The sequence below is a fragment of the Podarcis bocagei genome (assembly GCF_964188305.1).
Source record: "Podarcis bocagei genome assembly, chromosome: 12".
NCBI lineage: Eukaryota > Metazoa > Chordata > Lepidosauria > Squamata > Lacertidae > Podarcis > Podarcis bocagei.
Genome location: NC_138137.1, coordinates 42,613,930 through 42,639,866, shown reverse-complemented (window position 1 = coordinate 42,639,866; position 25,937 = coordinate 42,613,930). Strand labels below are relative to the sequence as shown.

Below are 25,937 nucleotides of genomic sequence, written 5' to 3'. Positions count from 1 at the left end.
CTTCATAACTGGCATCTTATAAATGAACTAGAATATAGCATAAATGAAAATAGCATATAGATCAAGGGAAGTAATAGTGCCACTGTATTCTGCTCTGGTCAGACCTCACCTGGAGTACTGTGTCCAGTTCTGGGCACCACAGTTCAAGAAGGACACTTGACAAACTGGAACGTGTCCAGAGGAGGGCAACCAAAATGGTCAAAGGCCTGGAAACGATGCCTTATGATAGCCATGTTCAAATATATAAAAGGATGTCACATAGAGGAGGGAGAAAGGTTGTTTTCTGCTGCTCCAGAGAAGCGGACACGGAGCAATGGATCCAAACTCCAAGAAAGAAGATTCCACCTAAACATTAGGAAGAATTTCCTGACAGTAAGAGCTGTTCGACAGTGGAATTTGCTGCCAAGGAGTGTGGTGGAGTCTCCTTCTTTCGAGGTCTTTAAGCAGAGGCTTGGCAACCATATGTCAGGAGTGCTCTGATGGTGTTTCCTGCTTGGCAGGGGGTTGGACTCGATGGCCCTTGTGGTCTATTCCAACTCTATGATTCTATGAACTGTTGAGAAACCTAGGCTAGGGTGAGGGTTCTCAGCATTGATTATGCCCACTTCTGTTTTACATTCCCATTTGATTTTGGGTGCAGTGGTTGGCATTGTAACACGTGTCTCAAGTTTACCTTGGTTTGGAGTGAATAATCTGGTATTGAATCCAGGCAAAACTAAAGCTGTATTGGGGGTGGGGTAAGTGATCTTGAAGAGATATGTATAGTTGTAATTGATGCACTGAATTGCTCTGAAAGAGCAAGTCTGTTTCCCTGGGAGTGCTTTTGGCCAGAGAATCCATTTTCATTGATATCTCTCATGCTGACTGCATCTCTTCCCCAAAGCAGGATTAATTGCTGTTCTTTACTCAGTGGAGTTTCTTCTGATTGTTCAGCAACCATAGCTAGTACAGAATGTTGTGGCTTCAATCCTTTGTGGGGCAGACCAATGATATAAAATCTTGTTTTCCTGTAGATTGATACACCCTGTGCCTTCTGTAATAATAAATTTCCAGGCTTCACTGGAAAAAGATTTGGGTTTGTGGGGTGGGTGGGATTAATTGAGGGCAGGTGAATGGTTGTTATATTTGTCTTAACTTTACTGTAGGTATCTGAAATTAGGGTGTTTTGTCTGTTAGCACAACTACAGTGGTTTCCAGAAAAGTAACATGTTTGTTCTGCCTAAACCTACCACTGTGTTTCTAAGGAACCCTAATGTGGTGTTTCTTTTTCATCTTGGAAACAAACTATTGACCACCTCTGTGAGTGTGTGTGATTCAACTATGGTTAATAGAGTAGAGTTGTCTTCTGGGATTGTTTACCACCACCGCACACAGACGTGTCGTTAGTTGTTTAGCTTCTACTACCTTAGGGGCAGGCAACCAGTGAGCTGGGAATTTTCCATTTGGCTTCCAGCATAACTTTATAGTCTCAAGAATGCAGTATAACTCCTTTTTTGCTTCTGACTTGGAGAAAGTATCTAGAGTTCAGAGTATCATACTTAAAATGATGCAGATAATCAGCTCTTTGTGCCTAATTGATACAGTGGGTGAAGTCCACATTACAAGACCATTACAATGCCTATAGTCATTTTGGGATACGGTTTTAATTAAAACTTAGTATAACCTGACAAGCAAGTAAGCCAGTTATCCTAAGTCGACATTGTCAGGACGCGGTAAAGAAAATGATGGTAGTATTCCATGTTACAGGAACATGTATGCAGATTTCTAAATTAAAATTGACCTTTAAAGAGGATATTTATTTTAACTTGGTCTCTGTAAAAACCAGTACTTAAACTGAACTAATCTCTTTTTAAAGCTGCTGTAACATTATGTTCAGATATAACAATATGATGGCTAACAACTGCATGAGCAAACCTAGGCCCCTCTCTCATAGCCACAGCTGAGTATGGAAGGGCCATAGCTTAATGGGAAACCACAGGCTTTGCTTTCAAAATGTTCCCGTGTCAGTTAGTGGCATCTCCAGGCAGAGGTGGGAAAGACTTCTGTCTGAATCCTCTGTGAGTTGCAGCCATTCACTCTGTCATTGATTACAGTAAAGAGCTAAATGGAATAATGGTTTGACCATGGTATAAGGTATATCATAAAACATTTTCATTCAAACTGGAATTGTGACTTAACACTAACTGATTAGCTTCAGTGGGCCAGCGTTTGAAACTAATCATAATCATTTTAAACCTAGATATGGGAGAAGTGAGGGTGAAGTGTAGGCCTGGAAGGAAACAAGGCTTGTTCATGTGATGCTGAACTATGCTTGAGTATTACATCCAAATTTGGCCAATGTCCAAATAGCTGTCTGCCCTGCCTTACCTCTTTCTCCCCAGAACACCTGAGAACAAAAGCATAAAACATACTTTCCCCCCTTCCAGCTTTTAGTTTGGATGCAGAGCAGCCAGATTATGACTTGGATTCAGAAGATGAGGCCTTTGTGAATAAGCTGAAGAAAAAGATTGATATTTCTCCTTTGCAATTTGAAGAAATGATAGATCGGCTGGAAAAAGGCAGTGGTCAGCAGGTACAGCATTGTTTCAGATACTTGAAAGCATTTATCTGGGTTTGCTAGAAAATTTTGAATTTAAAAGAAAATCTTAAGCAAATTTGCATATGTTAATTTTCAACTGAAAATGTTTAGCTTCCATCAGAAAATTTTCTTATGTTCTAGAGCAGGGTTGGGAAACCTGATGCCCTCCAGATGTTGTTAAACCAGTTCTCAGCATCCCCAACTATTATCTTTAGTGACTGGGGCTGCTGGGCATTGGAGTCCCAACAGCTTCTGGAGGGTAAGTTTCCCATCCCTGCCCTGTTTGTTTTACTTGTATTTATTAAACATAACTAAAAACGTTGAATCTGAGAAACTTGCCTAATACTGCATTTACATTTGACATATATTCATTGTTACTAATGAGCATATGGGTTGTATCCAACAAAGTTCTTTTAGAGAAACCCAATAGATGGTTTCATCTAATCTAGGCCCGTTAATTTTAATCTCATTGAGTCTACTCGGAGTAGAGCTAACATTGCATGCAACTCTATGAAATGAAAATGTTTTCTATATAAAAAGTAAAGTAGTGGGGAAATGCCGGCTCCACATCACTGTTTGAAACTGTTGCAACTGTTGCAAAATAAATAAATGTACAAAAGTGACACACTTGTGTTTTACTTTTAGCCAGTCAGCCTGCAGGAGGCCAAGCTACTCTTGAAAGAAGATGATGAACTGATTAGAGAAGTATATGAGTACTGGATTAAAAAGAGGAAAAACTGTCGAGGTCCGTCTCTTATCCCAGCAGTAAAACAGGAGAAGCGTGATGGTTCCAGCACAAATGATCCTTACGTTGCATTTAGAAGGCGAACAGAAAAGATGCAGACTCGTAAAGTGAGTGTGTTTATATTTATATGAATTCTTTGAACAGGTACACTATTTAGAGCTTGCCTCTGCAAGAGGAATAAGGATAATGGATTGTGTTATGGCCCAGAAGAGTTTGTGTTTATAAAAATGCAGGTGTCTGTGTGGTCTGTGTGACTATTTATTTATTTTGCAGAATCGGAAAAATGATGAGGCATCATATGAAAAGATGCTTAAGCTGCGTCGGGATTTGAGTCGTGCAGTAACAATTCTAGAGATGATAAAGAGACGGGAAAAAAGTAAGAGGGAGTTACTGCATTTAACACTGGAAATTATGGAAAAGAGGTAAAGAATTAATGTCTATTGAAATATTCATTTTTTAAAAAAGTATTGTTAATGTTACTATTAAATACAAATAATAGAGATAATGTTCTATTTATTTTGCTCAGATTTTTTAACCGACTGCAGTCCTAACTTTACTTACTTGGGAGTAAGCTCCATTGAAAACAAGAGGACTTACTTTCAAGTAGACATGGTTAGGACCGCACTGCAATATTGTAAAGGTCTGACTCTGTCATAGGGTAGGCAGCTTTCTCTGTATGGAAGGTCTCCTTAAATGCAGCTCTTTTTTGCATGTTCACTACTTGTATCTTAGTACAGTAGTTATTTAACATTATGAATCTGGTACAGTGGTGCCTCGCAAGACGAAATTAATCCGTTCCCCGAGTCTCTTCGTCTTGCGGTTTTTTCGTCTTGCGAGGCATTCGTCTTGCGAGGTACCACTGTAGTGAACATCACTTCTAGTCACAAAGCAATGCCGTATTTTCATGAGAGCCTATCTGCCTTATTGGAGTAACTGCGTGACAAATGTATTCATCAGTTGGTTACAATTTCACTTGGATGGAATGCTGATGTTTCTACCTAGAACCAGTCAAAATTAATGAGCTCTCCTTTTACAAGTTGAGAAATAATGTGGGCTTACAAATCATAAACTTGTGGCATCATGCATCCTGGCATTTTTCCCAGTTATGGCTCTCAGTGTGTAAAAACATAGCTGCTTCTTAGATCGCTTGCTCCAGTTCACATGCTTTTAGTTTGATATCTTTGATAAGTCTTTGAGGGGGCAAGTTTAACAAATTGTCACTGACCCCGATTCAATCCTGACAACTCCAGTTAGGGCTAGGAAAGATTCCTGACGAGAGACAGTCGCAAGCTTCTGCCAGGCAGAACAAGCATTACTAGATGGACCAATAGTCAGACTTTGTATAAGGCAGGTTCCTATCTTTTTGAAGCACACCTTTTGTAAGTTTGACACTGAGGCAAGCACAAGGCAGGTGTCTAGAAAAATACTTCTTTTAAAAATCACAGCATAAGTTGCTCCCTACTATTCATTTGTTGATGGATGAGAGGCTGAGGTGAAGGCAGTACAGTGGTACCTCGAGTTACAAACGCCTCAGGTTACAAACTCCGCTAACCTGGAAGAGTTACCTCAAGTTGAGAAGTTTGCCTCAGGATGAGAATGGAAATCGTGTGCTGGCGGAACAAATTAAGTTCATAACTGGAGCTACCACTGTATTGTGAAAAAGAGAGGGGGGCAAGGGGGATTTGAGTCTGGCATGTTTCTGTAACTGTCTTAAATATTGGCGATTTATTGAAAACTTCAGGAAAATATATTAAATTTTGTAATGGTAGCACTTGAAATGGACTATTCTCAGTGTTAAAGGGATTCAGTTTGTTGCATGGTATCCGTTGTAGAAATTTGTGGCATCAATTGAGAAAAACCACCATGTCATAATCTGCTTTTCTTGAACTAATCCAGTGGTTTTGGCTGCGTAGATAATACTGACTCAAAATCAGTACTTGCCACCTAATTCCCACACTTCTAATCTATTTGCTGAAATCGTGACTTAAGAATTTTGGAAGCTGTTGTAGTTTTCTATAACAGCTTTCCCCAACCTGGCGCCCTGTAAGGTTTTGGCCTACAATTCCCCATGAGCCTCAGCCAGCATGGCCAATAGGTGTCGTCCAAAGCATATTGAGAGCAACAGGTTGAGGAAGGCTATAGGACTATTTTGTGTGTGTAAGATGAAATAATATCTGTATTTACTGGATAATAAAGGATTTAACAAAGTGTAGGCATAAATATTAAAGTATTAAATGCTTAAAAAGAATTATAGCAGCTTTTTTATAATTTTCAGATATAATTTGGGCGATTATAATGGCGAGATCGTGTCTGAGGTAATGGCCCAGCGGCAGCCCGTGAAGCCAACCTATGCTATTCCCGTTGTTCCTGTTCCTAATAGCACTCAGTTTAAACACCAAGAAAGTATGGAACTGAAGGAATTCAAAGTCAACAAGGTGATTAAATCTTTGAAGATATATGTACTTATTCAGCTTTTAAAAATGGGGCCAAAATGTTTAGAGTCCCAAGTCTAGAAGAATCCTAGATAAGTGTAAAGTAAATTTAATAAAAAATTATCATTCCAATTTTATTATATTTTGGTTGCCCAGACATATTTTTTTTTTTGCCTTTTCTTAATGGGTTATCTGTTTTCTCCTTGCAGCAAGAGAAAGCGGACATTATACGACCCAAAAGAAAGTATGAGAAGAAGCCCAAAGTTGTACCTTCCTCGGCTACTGCTGCTACTCAACAGACAACTCCTGCTGCACTGCCAGTCTTCAATGCTAAAGATATGAATCAATATGACTTTCCCAGCTCTGATGAGGAACCGCTTTCCCAAGTATGACTTTCATATTTTCAACTGTAATCCTATAATCACTTACATGGGACTAAGCCCACTGAATTCAGTGGGCCTTAATTCTGAATAGAGATATTTAGAATTGTGCTATAGTTAGGAGAGGAAAGAAAATTGTGCCCTCAGATTCTTACCTGTGTTCTCTTCCTGTATGTTCAAAGGTCTTATCTGGTTCTTCTGAAGCTGAGGAAGAAAATGATCCTGATGGTCCATTTGCTTTCCGTAGGAAAGCAGGCTGTCAGTATTATGCTGTAAGTTTTGAGTTTCTACAAACAAATAATACTGATATTAACAATGAAAGTAACATTCTAAAATATTTGTTCTCAAAATTTTCTCTTCAAGCCTCATGTAGACCAAACTGGTGACTGGCCGTGGAGTACTCCTAAAGGGGGAATGTTAGGAGATGAGCGTTACAGATATTGCTTAACAACCCTTACTATACCCCAGCGGTGCATTGGGTTTTCACGTAGACGGGTTGGACGTGGTGGAAGGTAGGCTTATTTATCTTTAATGTGGTTAACATAAAGTTTCAATAGGTATCGGTGAGAAGTTGAAAGGCTTAGATTTTTGTACTTACTTGAAAAACGAACTAGCCCTTAAAGGATTTTTTTTACCTTTACATATACCTTGGTTAAGATAATTCTCTAAATCATCTGCTGCAGGAAAGTTTGGAAGCATTTGAGCAATGAAAGTATTGAGATGGGAAAGAGGAGTCCACAAGTTATTGTCTGGCCTTGATTGCTAACCCTGTGGTCAGCAGTCTAGACTCCTCTTTCAGCACTTCAGGAGAAGGGGCTGGTGTATCAACAACTCTCATTAAAGTAAGCTTGGAATACACTCAGAAGTTATGAGAAAATTTTCTTGCTACTTCCAGCTGTCCCTAAGCACAGCATGAGATGAGAGTCTGATTCTCTTTTCAGGAAATTAATTCAGCTGGTGCTTTACTGTACAATACTTAAGAGTTGAGAGATTGTTGCTGCCTTGGAGTACGTCTCTTGCTGATGCGCCCTTCCTCAAGTCTTTTCCCATGTACCCAAATATTGGGGGGTAATAGACTTTGTCTCTCTTGACTAGGCAGGCAGAAAACTCCAGCCTACTCTCTTCAAGTGTTTAAGGAGTGGGGGCTCTCATTTGATAGAAATAATGAATGCAAATATTCTTCTCTACCAGTGGTGGGCTGGCATGCTCTGTAAATCTTGCAACATGTCACAGGCAATGAAGATAAAAATATTTCAACCATCAGCCAAACCTGAAGTGAAGTCACTTAATCTGCAGGCAGTCGAGCTTGGTCTAAAACTGGTGAAATATGTGCATATTTTCTTTAATATAAAAAATGATGATCAAACAGCTATATTTTCAAGCATGCTTGGTTTTTTTCTTATTTTTTGCACAGGCCTAAGCCATAATGTTAAACCATGGTTTAACATAAACAAGACTTGAGTAACACTAGGCTTACAGGCTATTCCTTCCCCCATACTTCTATTCCCTGCCCCCAATCATGGTTTGAGGAAAGCCGTGGTCTGTCGTTGCATCTAAACAGTCAGATTCATTTGCCATAAACTGTTATCAGGAAGCAGAAAATTGTGTGCAGTGAGATTCTCCAGCTTGTTCACATAGTGCCAAAGCATGGCTTGGCATTGTATTGGAACAAGCTCTTCATTGTTGGTTTGAAGTGCAACTATAGGCTGTCTAAAATTATTAACTTAATTTGTTCTTTTGCTTCCTTTTCTGTTTTGCCTGTTCAGTTCCTAATCAAATGTAAATATGTCTTTAAAAGACACTGTATCCTCATCTTTTCCCATTCAGAATTCTGTAGATCTGCCAGTGCTTTTAATTGTAATTTTACAGTAATTTCTTAAAGATTTCTGTAAGGCATTGTGGAAAACCTGATAGCAAAAGGGTGATCCAGCAACTACATTAAAAATACTTTATTACAAATAGAAGTGACATGTTGAATGTTGAAATAAGTTATCTTATCACATTGACTTTATTTATTTAATAATAACGTAAGTCTTTATGCTGACTTACTCTTTCACATATGGCCCTTAACACAATTCTTAATGCTTCAAATGTTGGAGGTCTTCTGAGTTAACAGTTGATTTGGAAAGTTTTGTGGCAAGATTCTCAAATTTTTGTTTCTGCTTCTTTTTCCCCAATGTGGCTGATATAAAAAGGGGTTGTAAATGTCACTTCAGCTTGTATGCTATAAAAACAACAATCTTCCCATTTTTAGGGTGCTACTGGACCGAGCCTATTCGGAGAACAACAGTGCATTTTGCCAGCTGGATTCAGAAATGCTTTCTTCACAACTACACTCGTCAATCAATCAATTTGCCAATACCTCAGAAACAAATACCTCGGACAGATCTTTCTCTAAAGACCTCAGTCAAATACTAGTCAATATCAAATCATGTAGATGGCGGCATTTTAGGCCTCGGACACCATCCCTACATGACAGTGACAATGATGAACTTTCCTATAGGAAATTACACAGGAGTGTAAATCGAACTGGCACAGCACAACCCGGGACCCAGACATGCAGTACCTCTATACAAAGTAAAAGTAGCAGTGGTTCAGCACACTTTGGTATGTTGATTTTGACAAACTTAATACTAAAATTGTCTTTGGCAAAGATGATCCAACTTTTTAGCTCCTCCATGTCTTTCTCAGCTATTAATTATATTTTACATTGTGCACTTAAGTGCAGTTGCTGAAATTCTCAGCAGCATAAAGTCTGACAAATCTCTCCTTCCATGCAGAATTAATTTTGTTATGACTATTTGACATTCTTTATTGATTTCAGCAATTTAGCTTGCTTTTTGGTGGGGCTTCTCAAGATGGGATACAAAATTAAGAATTAAAATGTAGCATAAGAAAACAGCAAAACCTGAAAGATGGGGGCAGTTTAAAACCAGAGAGCCAGCATTATCCATGAAACAGCTAACCATGAAAAGATCTGCCTACAAACATTCTTAACTTTGACTGAAAAGTTCAACACTCTCAAATATTTTTAGTCTACCAGTAAAAAATAATAATTTGGTAGTGGCTATTAGCCTAATAGACAGTGATGCCATAACACCTGCTGTACCAGATCTTAAGGAACTCATCGAATTGTACAAAAAGAAAATTACTCCCCTGAATTAACACATGTGGTATACTAAGCTTAAACTTTGAAGTCCACTGTTTAGAATAACAGGTATACAATTTAAGTAAATCAGTACTATCAGTAAGTCAAATGAAAATTGTTTTTCCAAAATGTACACTTGTACCAGGTGAACAGCTTGAAGATACTGCTTGCATCCTATTCAAATAGCTGTCCTACAGAATGATTTCTGGAAGTAGTTGCCAGAATTGAAGATTTACTGATTAACTGTGTAACTTGCAAATAGATAATAGCTGTGGAATGTTTATGGTGTGATCATAGTATACTTGTCCCTTTCTGATACAAGACTCCCAGAAGTCAACCATGGTATTTAACTTCTGTTGAACTCTTCAGTAGCAATGCATGTTTGTCTCTTTGGAAAAAAACAGCACTCTACCATTGTGGAATAAAAGAATATCAACAATGTTGTCCCTAGCAATTTTATTAAGATATTTGATGATCTAATTACATTAGTCATTCATGGCATTTATCATCAATATTTATTATCTCTGTAGTCATTCAAAGTAGTGTTAGACCTAGATAAAGTTTTATTAGTGGTTTCTTTATTCCATTAGGGCCATGTTATTATCCATTCTAATAGTGAAAAGAGTTTGTAGTGCAAATATGTACTTGTGTGGTCATTGCAGTATAGTATTGGGCTAGCACCTTGTGACCTACCAAACCAAATGTACCCCAACAGACATGTCTTACTATTCATAAGCAGCAACATCAGGATTTGGTGGGCTGTGCATGTTAGTTTTGATGAGTCAGTCACAAATTGTACTGGGCTGTTTTAAGAGAACCAAATTATGTACAGGCAGTGACTGTTTTAGGTGTGTCCAAATGATGTGTGGGTACTTTTGGACCTGGAAGAGGGCAGAACGGGAGCAGGACATGCTTATGCACGCTCTGCTGACATGCACAGGGCCAGGAACGGAACCCCTGTGCAAAATGGTTGTCGCCTGTACAATGTGCAGGACCAGGTTCATCATACCTGGAATACCAATCTCTGTTATACTTAGCATTATGGCTGTGGCATTCCTTTGCTTTTTAAGGTTCACTGAGCAAATCATAAGTGTGGTCATTAACTTCAGAGTTTCCAGGTGCAAAAGTATATAGTATTAAAAGGAAATGATTTCCAGCCATAGAAATTAACTGTGTCCTTGGGTAGTTGCTGGAAATCTTTATAGTTGTCTACTTACCAAACGTTAGCACCCAGTTGAATAAATATTTAGTCTTGCCATACCTTTGACTGTAGTTGTAACAAGTGGCTCTGATTTGCCCAAGCAATAGTTGCATATATTTACTGCTGCAAAATTTTAAATCTAAAAGTTGACAGTAAGGTCTGAGGTTCTTTGAAGTCTTAAGATAAATGTTATCTAAGAATGATTCATAGGTGGATTTTTGAGGTTGGTACAGTTGGCTGGCTTTGATGCAGTACCATAGCCATGGTTTGATCATTGAGTCTAAGCCTTGGACTTGTTAACTCTTCGCTCCACCCCACCCCCTGCCGTATTCATTTATTTTTCTTCCTAAAAACTCTGTTTATATTCTCCGTATTATGTTACCTTTAGTTTTCACAGCCATGAACCCTTCTGAAGTAGCCAAATATGCAAAGAGATTCAGAGCAGCCTTTCGGGAATACGGTGTGCATTGGGCTCTGTGCAGTTTAGCTTCTTAACTGAAGCTTAGCTAACACTATAGTCGGTGACTAATAGTAAAAACCATGATGGTTGATGGGTAAACCTCCTTTGCCCTTGCAACTCTATGCTTGTGCTTTGATCATTTCCTAAGAAGGTTTTGATTGAGAAGAGAGCATTTGTTGACAAGTAAAGAGTTACTTGGGTTGTATTTTTGTTTAGAGTGCTGGTTAGAAAAAAATAGCACTATAGAAATTTTGTAGAATAAGGGAAGAAGCTTGTCAGGACAGCTTCACCGTTGCATTCTAGACTTGTTTCAGTTCAGCCTAAGGTGGCACACTTGCTGACCAGACAATCTGCCATGGTAGAGAACAAATCAGCATGATGAGTTGGGGATACTTCCTACTAATCTAATTGTGTGGGAGTCTGTGTTCTCTGTAGCAGTGATGATGTTGGATTTAAGAGTGGATCTGCTTAGCTTCAGAATGAGACAGAATTCCTAATAATCTGTCAGTTATACTTTTATGGATTGTTACTAATGTACAATAAATGGAAAATTTATGAATACATATAATAAATGGAAGTTGAGCTATAATCATTAAAAAGGAGAAGCTATCTCTCACTAGAGTTCAGACTACTACTACTGTCTTGGAAATTTTGTGTTTAAATGAGAAACATCGGCTGTATGTTGAGAAGTACAGCCCAAGTTTCATAACCGCTTAACTTTTGTAATATGGAAAGTAAGGATGGAGAAATAATTTATTCATTAAACTTTTCACAGCAGAGCAACGCAACACACTTGCAGATCAGAAGACAACTCCCAAACAGATAATGTACTTATCCAGATTTTGAAATGCAGTTCTGATGCCCACAAACTTACTTTGCAAGGGGGGGGGGGAGTCTAAAAAAATCTGTACAGAGTTTTTAGTGTTCTTCCAAAATATCTGCACAAAGTGAGATAGGACAAACCTATTATTAAAGTCCCAGAAAAACTGAAGCAGAACAAAATTAGGCTGCTCAGTCCATCCCTAATGGAAAGACTGTATGTACACTAATTATATAGAAAGGAAGAAAATAAAATCTTCATAATATTATAGCTTAAATCTGAGATGTGGCCATTTTAGCAAGCCTACTGTTGGATGGAAATTCTGGATATAATCTGACAGTCCTTTTATTAATGTATCATGTGACAACAGAGCACTATGAAGGGAAAGTTTTTAAGTAAAAGGATGTGCATGTTATGTAGCTATGCATTGAAGGCCAGGTGCCTTTTTTACTATATCATTTATTGTGTTTTACATCAAACTATGAATATTTTAAGTTTTTTCATTTAAAAATCTTGAAGTTATGCTGAATTCTTATAGGAAATAGCAATGTCAGACATTAAACACTTGCGTCAAAACTTCTGGTCTTGTACTAGTTAGTGCCTCTTGTGACCTTGGCATAAATCCATTTATGTTAAGTGATATTCTAATACTGTCAGCAACTTCGGTGTTGGAATACTTGTAAAGCTATTTGACAAAAATACGCATACCTTACTAATAGTGTTCCTGTTTTTCCTAAAATCCAATATGTCTTCAAATAAAATACAGAATGAAAACCAGGCTCTTTATCTTAGAAACCTCTCCATAGGGCTGGTTTGCAGCCTTATAGAGTATTTTACAACTGAGAGATGACAACATCATTAAGTGTGTTTCTTTTTCATACATATTTTATACACACACCTCTCTCAGATGTGGATTGACTGTCATTTCTATATATAATTACTGTAAGAGGCATGCCTAGTTCAGTGTAAGCAGAAATAATTTTCATAGTGCCCCGCCCTCATGCACATTAGTGCAAAGTAATATGCTGACAGTATTTGCTGTGAATGAGGGGGCCTCAAATTTGGAAGCCATATCAGGTTGCGTCCATTGGATATCAACTGCTACCATTTTTTCTCTTTTTTGGTCTACCAGCATGGTGCATTTCAGACTTCTGAGAATTCACTCAGTTATAACAGTGGCTTGCTTTGAGAAGTTAGAAAGTTGGGGTGTTGGGTTAAGTGTTCCAGAAACACAAGTCTCAAGCCATATTGAGTATGTGGTATGATTACAGTCAAACCTTGGTTGTCGGACGGCTCCATTTTCTAACGTTTCAGTTCCTGAACGCCGAAAACCCGGAAGTAAATTCCAGTTTCCGAACGTCCAACACAGCTTCTACTTGAGTGCAAGAAGTTCTTGCAATCAAACAGAAGCCACACCTTGGTTGTCGAACATTTCAGAACTGGCTTCCAGAACGGATTACGTTCGAGGTTTGACGATATTTTATTTGTGACCATCAAATAAAGAACAACTAACTATTTAATTAACTATTTTTCTTACATTGTAAGCAATGAAAGATGAAAAATTAGAAATATATAACATTAGTTTGGATACCTGAAAGCTAGTTTTGCATAGAAAAAGGCTCACTGATTTGGCGAGCACTTGTGTCTGTTGAGAACTGTTCCATAGCATTTGCATGATAATATTGTAAGGCTACAGGGACGCAGGTGGCGCTGTGGGTAAAACCTCAGTGCCTAGGACTTGCCGATCGCATGGTCGGCGGTTTGAATCCCCGCGGCGGGGTGAGCTCCCGTCGTTCGGTCCCAGCTTCTGCCCACCTAGCAGTTCAAAAGCACCCCCAAGTGCAAGTAGATAAATAGGTACCGCTTTATAGTGGGAAGGTAAAGGTAAATGGCGTTTCCGTGTGCTGCGCTGGTGCTGGCTCGCCAGAGCAGCTTCGTCACGCTGGCCACGTGACCCGGAAGTGTCTCCGGACAGCGCTGGCCCCCGGCCTCTTTAAGTGAGATGGGCGCACAACCCTAGAGTCGGACACGACTGGCCCGTACAGGCAGGAGTACCTTTACCTTTACCTTTATTGTAAGGCTGGCATGCCTTTTAAATCAAACACATGAACAAGTTTATAATTTCATTGGGTTGATAGAAAGAAGTGAAAATCTTTGAATTTGGGGTGGTTTTTCAGGCACTTACAACCTATTTTGTATAGGCTAAATGACTTCCCCCATCCCATTTGTCTGGTAGCCTAATACATGGTGTTTTTGCCAGTAAGTGGCCTTTCAGAGGAATGTTAGGAAAGTAAAAACTTGTGTAGAGCTTTGAGAAGCATTATATTTTGTATGGTTCAGTGACTTGCCTGGTTTTGTAACCTTTCGTTTATTTTACTGAATCTTTTCTTTTGAAGGTGAATTTCATACAAGAGCATTTTACACATTTCAGTCAGATTGTACTATCATGGGGAGGTTCTTAAACATTGTTCTTAAACATGATCGCCATGGAGAACCAATTCTAAATGCTCCTTTTACTATACAAAAGATAAATGTGACCTAAAGTATAGCAGGGAAAATGGTAGATAAGTGATCTGTTTCTCATGATTCAATTCCAACAACCATTGTCAACAAGTGTGATTGCTTGATATGAAAGGGCCTCTGTGTACTGATAGTATCAGTTGGCATACTGCTAGTAATATTTCTCATTAAACATCATGTGCCACCTAAATTGACCAACCTGTGTAGAGTTTTTCTTCCTTGTATCATTTCAAAAGTTGTTAAGGCATGAACTGTGGATATTGCATGGAATAGTGATTCACATTGACACATGAAGCATAGCATTGAGATGTATTGCATCTCTCTAGCAGTGTTTTTCAGGTGATTCTGTAAGCTTCTCATACCTTCTTGCAGCATTACAATCTTCCACAGTTAAGGCAGATTTTGTGGCTTGCTACTAATGATTTATTGAAGGTTTCTTGCAAGAAATTAATTCTGTTATTTATGGAATATATATTAGCTGCCCAGTAATGTAGTTCTCCAGGTGGCTCATAAAATTACAGTGACAAAATACAGTAAAAACAATTAAACAACAACAACAATTTGAGCATATACATTTCCTGCAAAGAGATGTAACACCAAAATCACAATATAACTATAAAATACGCAATAAATACTCAGTCGAATAAACAATATAGATTTAACATTGTGCTTAATTGCATTTAATGACTTTAACTATATGGGTAATTAGGTCTTTATACTCATAAATGTCTTTTAATAAAGTAACAACAAAAAAAGTTCTCAAACATATATAAAATAAGTAATTGCCAATTAGATAAATTGCAGTTTAAAGAGCAATCTGTTGCAGCAAAAGTATGCAGAGTGACAACAGCGTAACAGGAGTCTGACTAATAGAAATCTAAAAGGTTGGCTATATTCAATATGGAAATGAATGCACTGTGCATCCAGTTTTAAAACAACAACATATTTTACCTTTTTTATGTGGCTCTTAAAAATGAACTGCAGCAAAAGGATTATAAAATCTGCACTATAATTCTTTTCTGTATCAAAGCATAAAGCCTGGGTATCAAAACCTAAGTTTTGCATTTTAATGAAATAATACATCCTCTGTTTTATGCAGTTTACACTATTCATGCTTTTGATTTATTTTCACCACTCACTAATGAACTGTGGAGCATGAGGAAGAGTTGAAATCTTCCCATTTCCTGCCTTGAGAAAGCATCACATCCAAGTATGCAGGTGTGGGAATTAAGCATGTAGAAATTATATATTTTTGGTGTCATGGACTTCTAACTTTGTTGAAATTCAACCATCTCAAAAATCGAAGGCTATCAGAAGCCCCTTGGGTTTGCTCTTGAGCTATGTGGGTAGCTGCTTTAGAAAGCAGTCTCATATTTTTGCCACACAGTTCAATGGGTCGGAGTCAGTTGTCATTTATTAGGAGATTCATAGTCCAGCCCATGATGTTAAAACAAGAATTTTGTCCTGTACTTGAAATTTCCCCAGCAGCTTATATAAAGCAAGCTTTGCACGGCTTTCAACTCTTTACAAGAGTAAGTTATTATCATTAAGAATTTACTTAGAAGAAATTGAGGGGACGCAGGTGGCGCTGTGGGTTAAACCACAGAGCCTAGGACTTGCTGATCAGAAGGTCGGCGGTTCGAATCCCCGCGACGGGGTGAGCTCCTGTTGCTTGCTCCCTGTTCCTGCCAACCTAGCAGTTTGAAAGCACGTCAAAGTGCAAGTAGATAAATAAGTACCGCTCTGGCGGGAAGGTAAACGGCGTTTCCGTGCGCTGCTCTGGTTCACCAGAAGCGGCTTAGTCATGCTGGCCACATGACCCGGAAGCTGTACGCCGGCTCCCTTGGCCAATAAAGCGAGATGAGCGCCGCAACCCCAGAGTCAGCCACGACTGGACCTAATGGTCAGGGGTCCCTTTACCTTTAGAAGAAATTGGGTGTTAATCTTTCCTCACTAATTTGTGAATGTGCAGATCTCAGAAACCCACACTTGAGTTCTTCAAAAGTTTAGGTTCCTCTACATGGCTTCCATATAATCCATATATAGGACACAGCACAGAGACTTCTGAAAGGCTTGCTTGACCTTTTGTAACTCTTGAAATCCCTGAAGTCCTCGAATACATTCTGAAATTTTTGAAGCTGTACATTGGTAGTTGTCCATTATGTCATAAATCTTACCCCGTGGCAAAAAAAGAAGTGAAAAGATTACTCATTCATGGGAGAAAATTTCACTTAAATCTCAGTAAGTTGCAAGGTTACAAATACAAACATGGAGGGTGATTCAGTTGCCCTATTTGACTTGGTAGTGTGCTTGCAAGAGTGAATGAAAATTCATCCTCACAAGCAAATTTAAATATATCTGGCATTTTTAACTGAACTAAGACTTAGTTTTCTGTACAGAATTCACTTTTACTTTTGAAAACGTTATGATTCTTAAATCTGTTGTGTGTTACTTGTGGCTAACACTCTAGGGGAGTTGTTCAGTCTCTCTGCAAAGATGTGACTTTTAAGTAGAATTTTTACAGCATGTGTGGAGTGGCCCTTGGCTACCCTTACGGAAAATAATGTTCTGGGACTGTATCTACTGAGTTCAACAATTAGTGCAAGGATGTCTAGCTGTGCAATTGGACTTTTCTCCCCACATTTACACACACAGACACACACCGTCTACTCTGGAACAAATTTGGAACACAGGGTATCTAAGGGGCAGAAGTTCTTGCGCTAACAGGACAACTACATTGTTTTATAGCCCTTTGTTTTTAAGATGCCACATAACTTTCTCCTGTGTTTGTCGTAACAAGCTGAATGCATTTATTAACCTTACTAACAAAAGTTCTTGAGGCAACTTGTAGCCTAATTAAAACAGAGCAAATAGACGAGAGTTTCTAGGGAGTGCCAGGAATATCTGCAGATTGCCTCCTGTAGAGCTCAGTATAATTTTAACAAGCTCAAATGCACCTTCAGGCAGTTGAAGAGTTCTTGTTTGAAGTGTTAAAATGATGCACAATTGCGGTCAAAGTTCTAACCACATATCTAGTGGACAGGGATCCAAAGAATTGTACCAAAGTTCTTCATGCTGCAGGTGGTTTTAGGCTTGTGTTTCTCAATCAGCAGCTTCACATGCCACATGGGGGAGGAATTGATTGGACTACTCTAAACAAGCTAATTGGAACCTAACCCATATAAATGCCAGTTTGTGCTATTGTATTCCTTCAGTGTGTCATGTGAAGCTCAAGGTACACAACTAGGTAGAGAAGAAGAGATATTATTGTGAACCAGGCTTTATGTGAAAAACGTCTGCCGTCATCATCATCACCACTGCTTGCTGACTCATTGTGTACCTATATATTACTGGAGAAATTCATTTAAAAAATCTGGCAGAGCTTCCAACTGATGCATTGTTGTTACTACATTAATGTTGCAATTGCCACCAAATATTTCTGCTTTCCTCTTTAATCTCTGCATTGGGTAGAGTTTAAGAATGCAGGAATGCAAGCTGAACATCAAATAAAACTGTTGACTAATTGGGTGGACCAACTTGCTGGTGTACCCTTTAAGGTTATTTGTGGAGCTGTAGCGGTAGCTTGTGTATATCCTTCTTGCCATACAATTATGCAGGCTATATATATGCATAGCAATATGTTGATACAATACCTAAAAACCCCTTAACTTGATAGCAAAGAATGTCCTTTGTTTAAAAGTGTAGTTGCAAGTGAGATTCAAATTCAGTTCATGAAAACTGGTGGAAGTTGAACCCCACAGATCAGTGTCTAGGCAAGTCTTGTCTTTGTAGTATTTCATGTTTTAAATGTCTGTCCTTGTGCTTCAACCTTTATATTGTGATATTTGGATGAAGGATGGTATGCAGATTTAATTAATAATAAAAAATAAAAACCTGGTCTAAATGTCACTATTTGGATAGGAGGGGGGGGAACTCAAAAGCCTAGGCAATCTTCAGATTTGTAGTAAGAGCAACACACTTGGTGATTGTTGCATATTGGCAACAGATTTGTTTAGACTTGCAGTGTTTATAGCTGTGAATTATATTTGCTGGTCAAAAATAGTGTGAATGTAGTAATACGCTTTAAGAGTTTTACAGATTAATACTCTTAATTTAATATGTGTATTAACTAGCATTGAGCGAAGTTGTGCATGACTAATTTGTTTCTGGAAACTTGACAGTAGCAGAGCATTTCTTTGTAGTTTGGAGTCTGGGTTGATAAACTAGACCATGTTCTGTAGAGCCAGTTCCTGTTGCAGAATGTTTATTTTGATATTCTAAGATGTTCAAAACAAAAATCTAAAGCATCCAAAATACTCAGATTTGAGTTTTCTACCAAAAAATGGAATCAAGAAATCCTGCCAATGTGCTGTCTAGATTAGATTTACAATATTACCTTATTCTGTATCCTAAACCGCTTTAAAAGTTGGCTGTGGAGAGTTTTTCATTAAGATGGACTGAAATGAAAACTGCAGCAAAATGCTATTCAGTTTCTGCTTTTAGAACTCTTCATAGATGAATAAGTGACATAACATAGTTTTTCTTTGTAAATCAACATAACGAGCTGTTCTTATAGATCAGATCTTGACCCACATTCTATCTACATCAGGTGGGTTAATTGAGGGAAACAGAATGAAAACCTCAAAAAGCTTTTTTTATTTTTTTGAATAATTCATTTTAAAATTAAAAGTTCATTTGATGGGATGGAATGCAGGCATTATCTAAAATAGGAACGGGGGATTCAAATGGATATTTGATAACTTTTGCTATCTTAGTATGACGGTTGTAATATGACAATCAGCTGTTATTGAATGACAAGCCACATTTTTATTGCTTTATAGTGTTAGAAGCACACTTCCTTTTGTAAGAGCTGCTAATTGCAGCTCCCGCTGAAGTAGGAACACTGAATATATGTACTGAGATTCGGAGCTGCACATGTTGCATTTCCATTTTAGTATAAGGGCTGTACACACAAGGTTTATGTATTTTGATATGGTATTCTCTTATTTTATATTTTGTTCAGCATTTACAGCCGAACAATACCAGCATCATCAACAGCAACTGGCACTAATGCAGAAACAGCAGCTTGCACAAATTCATCAACAGCAAGCAAATAGTAATTCTTCTGCGAACGCTTCACAGGTGAGGGAGTTGTCTGTATTATGATTTATCCCTCATTTTTCCCACCAGGGTTCATCTCTAATTGCCAACTGTTGCCATAGCACCTTGCAACTAACCAGCAGGAAAGTGGCTTTCGCTCGAATCTACATCTTAGCCATACTCTAGAATGTTTAGAAGGGACACTACAGGTGAGTATAGTAGGCACTGCCTCTGCTCCCTCCTAACAGAAAAGAGGTGATTCTGTCAGTAATGACGTGGTATACCTGAACTAAAAAATCCAGATAACACCACTAATTTAGACTGCATGAATTGTGTGTGTGTGTGTGTGTGTGTGTGTGTGTGTGTGTGCGCGCGCACACACACACACATGTGCATTCCCATCCAGCAAGCTGAGTTTCAAACTTAAACCTTGCTTAATGCAAGTGCAGGCACTTCATTGTCTCTAGAAACTTAATGTATTAAGACTACTAATAAATATAAGGAATAGATCAGTGATGGGGAATCTGTGGCATTCCAGATGTTGCCCATATACAACTCCATCATCTGGCCATGTTGACTGGGTCTGGTGGGATAGGGGGTTTGTAATCAAACAACATCTGCAGGGACTACAAGTTCTTTATCCCTGGCAAAGAGATTTTGGTGAGATATGTTGCACTTGGCTTATAGAAGTCTAAACAGTTCTGTATTTCCAGATAAACTGTGGGCATGACCTTGTAAAAAGGTCTTCCTTTATTGTTTATAAAACTACCAGTACTTGACTGTAAAATGTATTAGTAATGCTTGCGCAGTTCTAGCAACTTTCAAGCAATATGTCAGGGCCTTTAGTGTGGCTCCCAACACCATGGAGTTAATTCCCTCTGGAGCTTTGAAAGGCAAGGTCTATTTAAACAATAAAAATTAAGGAAGTGAAGATGCATCTGTTCATGTACATTTTTAGAGTACAAATGAGAGTATGATCGTTTTGGTAGTGTAGTGGTTTTGTTGTCATTTGTTTTGTTTATTCCTCTCTGTCTTTAGGAGACAGGTGTCCTCCTGTGGCTTTTAACATGACTGTTTTAAGTATGTGATATGATATAAACTAACCAGGGAACTGTTGAAGGAAAGGTGATCTGGACGTTTAGTAGATTACTGTAGTAGTATATGCTTTAAAACTTGCTGTGTGGCTTCTTGATTACCTTTTGTCCCCTTCCTTCTTTAAACCCGGTCTGTTTTCTGTTTGTTTTTCAAAGGGTTTTATTTCCAAGACATTGGATTCTGTTAGTGCTCAATTTGCTGCTTCAGCGTTGGTTACATCAGAACAGCTCATGGGATTCAAAATGAAGGATGAAGTGGTGCTTGGAATTGGGGTGAATGGCATCATTCAAGCCTCAGGTAAGAAGCAGCAAAGATTGCTGTGACCAGATTTTGCTTTGGATGTGCACCTTAAACCAGTAATGGATGTGATACTGGCATTTTGGAATTATACCTCTTGTGTTTCTCTTCTTCCACAGGAGTATATAAGGGCTTACACCTCAGTAGTACTACGCCTACAGCACTTGTACATACAAGCTCGTCATCAACAGCAGGTTCAACCTTGTTACAGCCTTCAAATATAACACAGACTTCAAGTTCCCACAGTGCACTGAGTCACCAAGTAACTGCTGCCAATTCTGCAACAACTCAGGTTCTGTTTGGGAACAATATTAGATTAACTGTACCCTCATCAGTTGCCACTGCAAACTCTATTACTACGCTCAATGCACGACACATACCTAGGACTCTAAGTGCTGTTCCATCATCTGCCTTAAAGCTGGCTGCAGCAAACTGTCAGGTGCCCAAGGTGCCAGCTTCATCCTCCGTGGACACAGTACCAAGGTAAGCCTTTGTGTTGGAATTCAGGTTGGCAGGGAGATAATTCGCATCTGGTATTCTGTCACTGTGGCATTTGTGAGTCTGTCTCACAAGATTATCTCTGTGACATACATTTGAAACCTGCCCCTAACTTCTGCTTTATGCATCTCTAGTCTAAATAGTAAAATCTTGTAGAGGCTCTTGAAATGCATTTGAAGTTGCAAGTGGAGGCTGATCGTTTTTTGTACCTAAAAAGGACCAGACTCTGTAATATGAAAACTTGCATGCTTTGGATTTTACTGTGTTTAGAGTCTGATTACAGAGAGAAGAAAATGTATTGAACAGTAAAGCTTTGTTTCATGTTGTCATTAATAAATCTCTTCCCCCGTCCTCCTGCCCCTCCCAAAATCTAAATGTGTGAAAGTAAGCCTCATTGATCTGGATGGGATTTATCTCTTAAATTATTGGCATCCAAGGGCTTTGCTTGATTCTCTCAAGAGCTTTGGGGTTCTTTCCATATCTGAAAGTGTGTTTTTTAAATTCTCTGTTTTGAAAGTTGTTTGGAAGGGGAAGTGGGCTTGCTGGTTGCAATTCAGAGAAACACAGGCCCAAAGCCCAGTTGGTTCAGTATTCCTACATGTATTTCTCTTTGTGTGAGATTTACAATGCAAGAATCCATTTTTATATAAACTCCGCCCCCCCCCATTCCTGAAATATTACCCCCTCTTTTATGTTGATATGATAAAGTATTCTGGGATAGTATACTTCCTTTGAAAATTGAATCCTTGAGATAAAAGTGTACAATAACCAAAGGAAACTAAAACAATATGTGTTAACACACAAATGCCATATTAAAGATGCAGTGTGTGTTGGGGGGGTCACTTTTACAATGTTGTTAAGGGGTGTGTGTGGAATTGACAGATGGCTTTGGTTCTTCTGCCCTTCCTGGATATTTATGGGTGTTTTTCCCCCCTCTCCCCTTTTTATTTCACAGGGAAAACCATGAAACAGAAAAGCCAGCACTGAACAATATAGCAGACAATACAGTAGCAATGGAGGTGACGTAGTTTCCATAGTAATGGAACTTCAGCCTTTGGGAACTTGTTTAGGTGCTATGCATCAGTAGCAATTTGAATGCAAGGGATGATGGAATGCAGCCTATTGCGTTTCCATGGCAGCTGTGGGGACTTGACAGCAATGCACATCTCTCACGCTTTGGTTTTTCTTTTCTTACTGTTAATAGGAAAGAATCAGCAACTGTAAATTAAGACTACAGCAATTATCTGTACAGTACTGCATATTTGTAATACCCTTGTATATATGTTACTTGAATACAGAACTGTTCATTTGTGATGCTTTGCACTTGGGGCTGGGGGAGGGAGGGGAGGGAGGGAGAATTGCAACAAAGTAAGAGTGTGAGAAGTGAGATTGTATAGAGATGAAGTGTCATCACATCATGTGCATGGTGCGGAACCTGCTGTTTTATCTATTTATTGTGCCGTGTTTACAGTTTTTTGTACACTGTACCTTCATTGGTTCCTGTGCTGTAGTAAATGTGTTAGGTAGCTGTGGACTCCTTGGTATTTTGTAAATGGTATTAACATAACTTGGTTCCCCCTCTGGGTCCTTGAGTTTTCTGTGTATCATGTGAAAAATGGTGACATACATACAGAATTTTTTAAAGGCATCAGTTTAAAATGGGGAATGTACTATTCAATGGGATCTTCCTGTTTTAATATCATAAGGCAAGTAACAAGCTAAAAATGAAGTCTCATGGATTCTACCAACTGACTAGCTCACAAACACGTGTGCAGTTTCTGGTACTTAAAGCACTAAAGTTATGTTGCTGCTCTTCATACAGCCCCCTCTGTTGTCCCATTTCCTTGCACACCAAAAAAAAAAGGTGTCAAATCAAGTATGCAAATGGAGTCCTTACAACTGGAGTTTTTATGTTGTCTTGCCCTTTTTTTGATCACAAATTATATTTTTTTATTGTATAATTGTTAAAGACTTCATTCTTTACTTGTTAAGAAAAAGGCTATAAGGGAGAAGAATGCAGTAATTGCTGTACGTGTATCATCATTCCAGTTTCTGAAAACAGCCAGCTTTTTTTCCTTTTAAGATTCTCCAGAAGGCTGCAAGGCCAGAACCACAACTGTCGGGTGCCTTCCTTTGGAAATATTTGCCCTCTCTTCTGTGAAGAGAATGGTACTTAAGACTCTACTACTAGTGCTTTGTCAGTACCGAAGCCTGAATGCCCACTCCAATGGCGTACATTATCCTTAAGGTTTTTAATCCCACCTGGAAAATTGTGACAGAACTCTCACAAAATAAACCCAGGGCATTACATGTTGACAGACAAATGTGTGGTGTGTTTTATACTATATGGTAATTCAGTTTATTATATCTTGCCTTTTGACCTAAAGGCCCCCAATGCAGTTTCACATACTACAGTACGGCACAACTCAATTCAAAATTGAAAACACTGTAAATAGAAAATCAAACAACATAAAAGTGGGAATCTTATAATCTCAAAAAACCTATCCTGAAGGAAAATAGATTTGTTACTGGGGAATAACAGGGGTTTGAGTTGGAGTGTTTTAAACATACTAAGACATTGCCTTGTCACCTCTATGGTGGGTTGAGAATCGTCCCCACTGAAGCTACTCCAATCACAAAAAGAGCAAGGGCATCTGCAAAACTGAAGAGAACATGGGAACAGGTCCTGAGAATGTGGCTCTTCAGATGTTGTTGGAGTACTCTATCTAACTACTGTTGGATCTTGTTGCACCACTATTGTCTCTCGGCCATTGGTCAGGTTTACTGTGGCTGATAGGAGTTGGAGTCTGGCAGTCTCAAGAGGTTGGACCAGTTCTGCCCTAAGACTTATTTCTAGGTGCTAAGTCTTTGTCAAAGTGCATACAAACTGCCCAGGATATTTGTAAAAGCAATAACTAGGTAAGTGACTAAAAGCAAAGCTGTAAATCCTAACCAGGTGAGAAAAGAACAAGAGGAGTTTGGATTTGATATCCCGCTTTATCAGTACCCAAAGGAGTCTCAAAGCAGCTAACATTCTCCTTTCCCTTCCTCCCCTACAACAAACACTCTGTGAGGTGAGTGGGGCTGAGAGACTTCAAAGAAGTGTGACTGGCCCAAGGTCACCCAGTAGCTGCATGTGGAGGAGCGGAGACACGAACCTGGTTCACCAGAAGTATGGTGGCTCTATTATGGAAAAGCATAGCCATGCATGCATGTACTGGAGCTGTGACACAAAATGATGGGAGACTGAGAATATATGAAATTGCTACCATTCAAGCAGAAGACACCCCTTTTTCCATTTGTTTGGAAAAGATAACTGGCCTGATGTCCCATGCTTCATAATATGGACCTAGTTTTATTGGATGGGCAATAAAGCAGACTTTCACTTAACTGAAGAGGTGGTTATGGGTGCTCCAGTCTGGATAAATCCTAAAACGTCTTTGTAGTGGATTTTTATTTTATTTCATAAAATTTAGTATACCACTTGATTGTAAAAAAATCTCACTCAAAGTGGTTTACAAAAAAAGATAATAAAACTTATCACTAAAAAAAATAGAACTTTTGAAAAGTTAAAAATAGCAATATACTAAAAACATTAAAACTCGCATCAACTCTCTAAACGTTTGGGTAGGCTTGTTATTTACTCATTTATTTCATAGTGTATGTGCCGACCACTTCACTAAAATGGGAACCAAGGGATTTATAGGTTTCAGCATCTGGTATCTGCAGCATAGACTCTTCAACTAGAAGTGGACAATGTTGACTGCAACTCGTTCTGTCCTGGAGCTGCTAGCGAGCCAGTTAGCAAATTTGGTCAGCGCAGCCTTCATGATCTTCCCCTTCCCAATGCAGAAAGACGCAATTCACACCAGAAAGCACAAGGCAGAGCAATAATTCTGGAATCATTTTACAATCTGGAAGGAGTCACTCTAGATGTATTTGATGCAGGGAGGGGGAAAATGGCCTCATAGATGTTGGGCTCCCAACTACCACCAGCATGGTTAATGGTAAAATACCAATCTGCTGTAATTGCTTTCATGCCCAGCAACCTACACAGAGATATGGGGGTTTCTTTCTGATGCCCCACTCAGAAACTAGTGTGCTGATATTAATGGAAAGAAGATGCCTGGGGAATCAATAAATATAAGAAATAGTGCGAGTTTTCTTAATTTTATGTGTTCTGGAATCTTGCATTTGTCATGCCGCTATCAAAACCTGAAGTTCAGTATCATTCTGAGGATTTTACTTCATTATCTAGCAGGCTATACTCCCATGCATTGAATAACATCTGAATCATTTAGTTTCCTGCTCTCAACTCAAAAGTTTGTTTGCTTTTAGCGCAATCAAATGTTCTGTTCACATATGGTAAGTGTTGTCAATGAATTAAGCTGCAACAGATGTTTAAATGGGGTTTTTTTTGTGGCGCTGAAAGATTCTTTGAACAAGGTCAGCATTCCCTAATTACGATTATCACTCAAGTGCTGGGCATTCCGTCACGTTAATCACAACAATTTGATTTTGTTTGCCATAAATACTTTCTTACGCTGCTAATGTAGCATGAAATTACTTCATTGTAGCATAAGTCACAATAGACAAGCAGGTGGAAATTACAGCCGTGCCTAGCATTATCTTAGCAATAATACAAGTTTTCCTTGTTTCATAA

General features: G+C 38.7%; 1 protein-coding gene across 7 annotated transcripts in view; it reads left to right on the top strand.

Annotated features, from left to right (window-relative positions):
• The window catches only part of EPC1 (enhancer of polycomb homolog 1), a 56,498-nt gene extending 32,900 nt beyond the window's left edge, over positions 1 to 23,598 (top strand). For 4 of the 7 annotated variants that reach the window (XM_081163551.1, XM_081163553.1, XM_081163549.1 and 1 more), the window contains 13 exons: positions 2,427 to 2,572; positions 3,224 to 3,430; positions 3,597 to 3,745; positions 5,599 to 5,758; positions 5,965 to 6,141; positions 6,318 to 6,407; positions 6,499 to 6,647; positions 8,390 to 8,742; positions 19,308 to 19,426; positions 20,635 to 20,776; positions 20,896 to 21,259; positions 22,230 to 22,293; positions 23,358 to 23,598. In XM_081163551.1, coding sequence (XP_081019677.1) covers positions 2,427 to 2,572; positions 3,224 to 3,430; positions 3,597 to 3,745; positions 5,599 to 5,758; positions 5,965 to 6,141; positions 6,318 to 6,407; positions 6,499 to 6,647; positions 8,390 to 8,742; positions 19,308 to 19,426; positions 20,635 to 20,776; positions 20,896 to 21,259; positions 22,230 to 22,293; positions 23,358 to 23,435 — 2,198 coding nt within the window. In that variant the 3' untranslated portion in view covers positions 23,436 to 23,598. Of the gene's footprint in view, positions 1 to 2,426; positions 2,573 to 3,223; positions 3,431 to 3,596; positions 3,746 to 5,598; positions 5,759 to 5,964; positions 6,142 to 6,317; positions 6,408 to 6,498; positions 6,648 to 8,389; positions 8,743 to 19,307; positions 19,427 to 19,474; positions 19,594 to 20,634; positions 20,777 to 20,895; positions 21,260 to 22,229 lie in introns of those variants that run through there. The other 3 variants (XM_081163554.1, XM_081163550.1, XR_014000751.1) reach the window with 3 other exon arrangements.
• The last annotated feature ends 2,339 nt before the right edge of the window (positions 23,599 to 25,937 follow it).